General features: G+C 62.2%; 1 protein-coding gene across 1 annotated transcript in view; it reads left to right on the plus strand.

The window, feature by feature from the left end:
- The window catches only part of EMIHUDRAFT_110469 (hypothetical protein), a gene marked incomplete at both ends in the record, with an annotated part of 4,839 nt that overhangs the window by 2,606 nt on the left and 1,035 nt on the right, over nt 1–1,198 (plus strand). Inside the window, 2 exons of the mRNA XM_005788400.1 lie at nt 212–326; nt 1,035–1,111. Of these exons, the coding sequence (XP_005788457.1) occupies nt 212–326; nt 1,035–1,111 (192 nt within the window). The remainder of the gene's footprint in view (nt 1–211; nt 327–1,034; nt 1,112–1,198) is intronic.

A 1,198-nucleotide genomic window follows, 5' to 3' on the forward strand; every position in this document is an offset into this window, starting at 1 on the left:
CCCCCCATTGGTTTTCAAAAGGGGGGGGCCCTTTAAAATTTGGCCCCGGGATAAGGCCCGCCTTTTGGGGGCCCGGGTTTTTTGGACCCCAATTTCCGGGGTTGGAAAATGAAGGGGGTCTTTTTTTTCCGGGGGCCCCCTTCCCGAAAGGGGAAACCTTTTTTTTTTTTGGGGAGGCCCCCCCCCCCCCCCCTTCCTTTTCCCTCCACAGGCACTTGGTGCACGAGAGGAGGAGGAGGTTCCGCACCCACACCCCCCTAGGCAGCAAGCTGTCCGAGGCTTCCATGACGGGCGTCAACGCCCCCCGTGCTAACTTTTCGGGGGCGGTGCGTGCCCCCCCTGGCCCCCTCCTGGCCCCCTCCTGGCCCCCTCCCCTCCTGGCCCCCTCCCCTCCTCCCGGGGGTCCTTGGCGGCGTGTGGGGCCGAGGCGTGGTTTTCCCGTGAGTGGTGCTCGCGTGAAAGGCGTTGGACTCCGCGCCCCTGCTAACCTCGGATTGCACGAGGGCGGCATTCAGAGGGGTTCCCCCCCCCCCCCCCCTCCTCCTCCCGTGCCCTTGACGAGAGCCGGAGACCTGTTACCCGTTGAAAGAGCCGAGAGGAGCCGAGAGGGGCCGAGGTTAGGCGCGATGCTCGACAACACTGATTGGACCGGCGCGACCATCAACCATGTGGACTTCACCGGCGCTTCCTAGACACTTCCTAGACACTTCCTAGACCATCAACCATGCGGACTTCACCGGCGCTTCCTAGACACTTCCTAGACACTTCCTAGACCATCAACCATGCGGACTTCACCGGCGCGCGGCTCTCGCAGTTTGGACACACTCAGGGAAGGGAAAGGGGGGGGGGGGTGACTGAGTCCGGCCGCTGGCCTGCTGCCTCCCCAGGGGCTTCGATGCAGATGATCAACATGCGGAGCATCCGCGGCGCTAAGCCGATGGGAGTCAACGTCACTTTCGACAGGGCGATCATAGTTCGTAGTTTAATTAGCAGTTCATTAGCAGTTAATTATCAGTCAACGTCCTTCTCAAAAGGCGATCATGAGGGACGCCTCCATCACCGACTCCGACTTCCCGTACGCCTCCTTCGACGGCGCACAGCTGACCGGCATGTGCGCCTCGACACTTCCTAGACACCCCCTAGACACTTCCTTCGACGGCGCACAGCTGACCGGCATGTGCGCACATGTGTGCATGGG

This window comes from Emiliania huxleyi (genome assembly GCF_000372725.1).
Source record: "Emiliania huxleyi CCMP1516 chromosome Unknown EMIHUscaffold_135, whole genome shotgun sequence".
NCBI classification, from domain to species: Eukaryota; Haptophyta; order Isochrysidales; family Noelaerhabdaceae; genus Emiliania; species Emiliania huxleyi.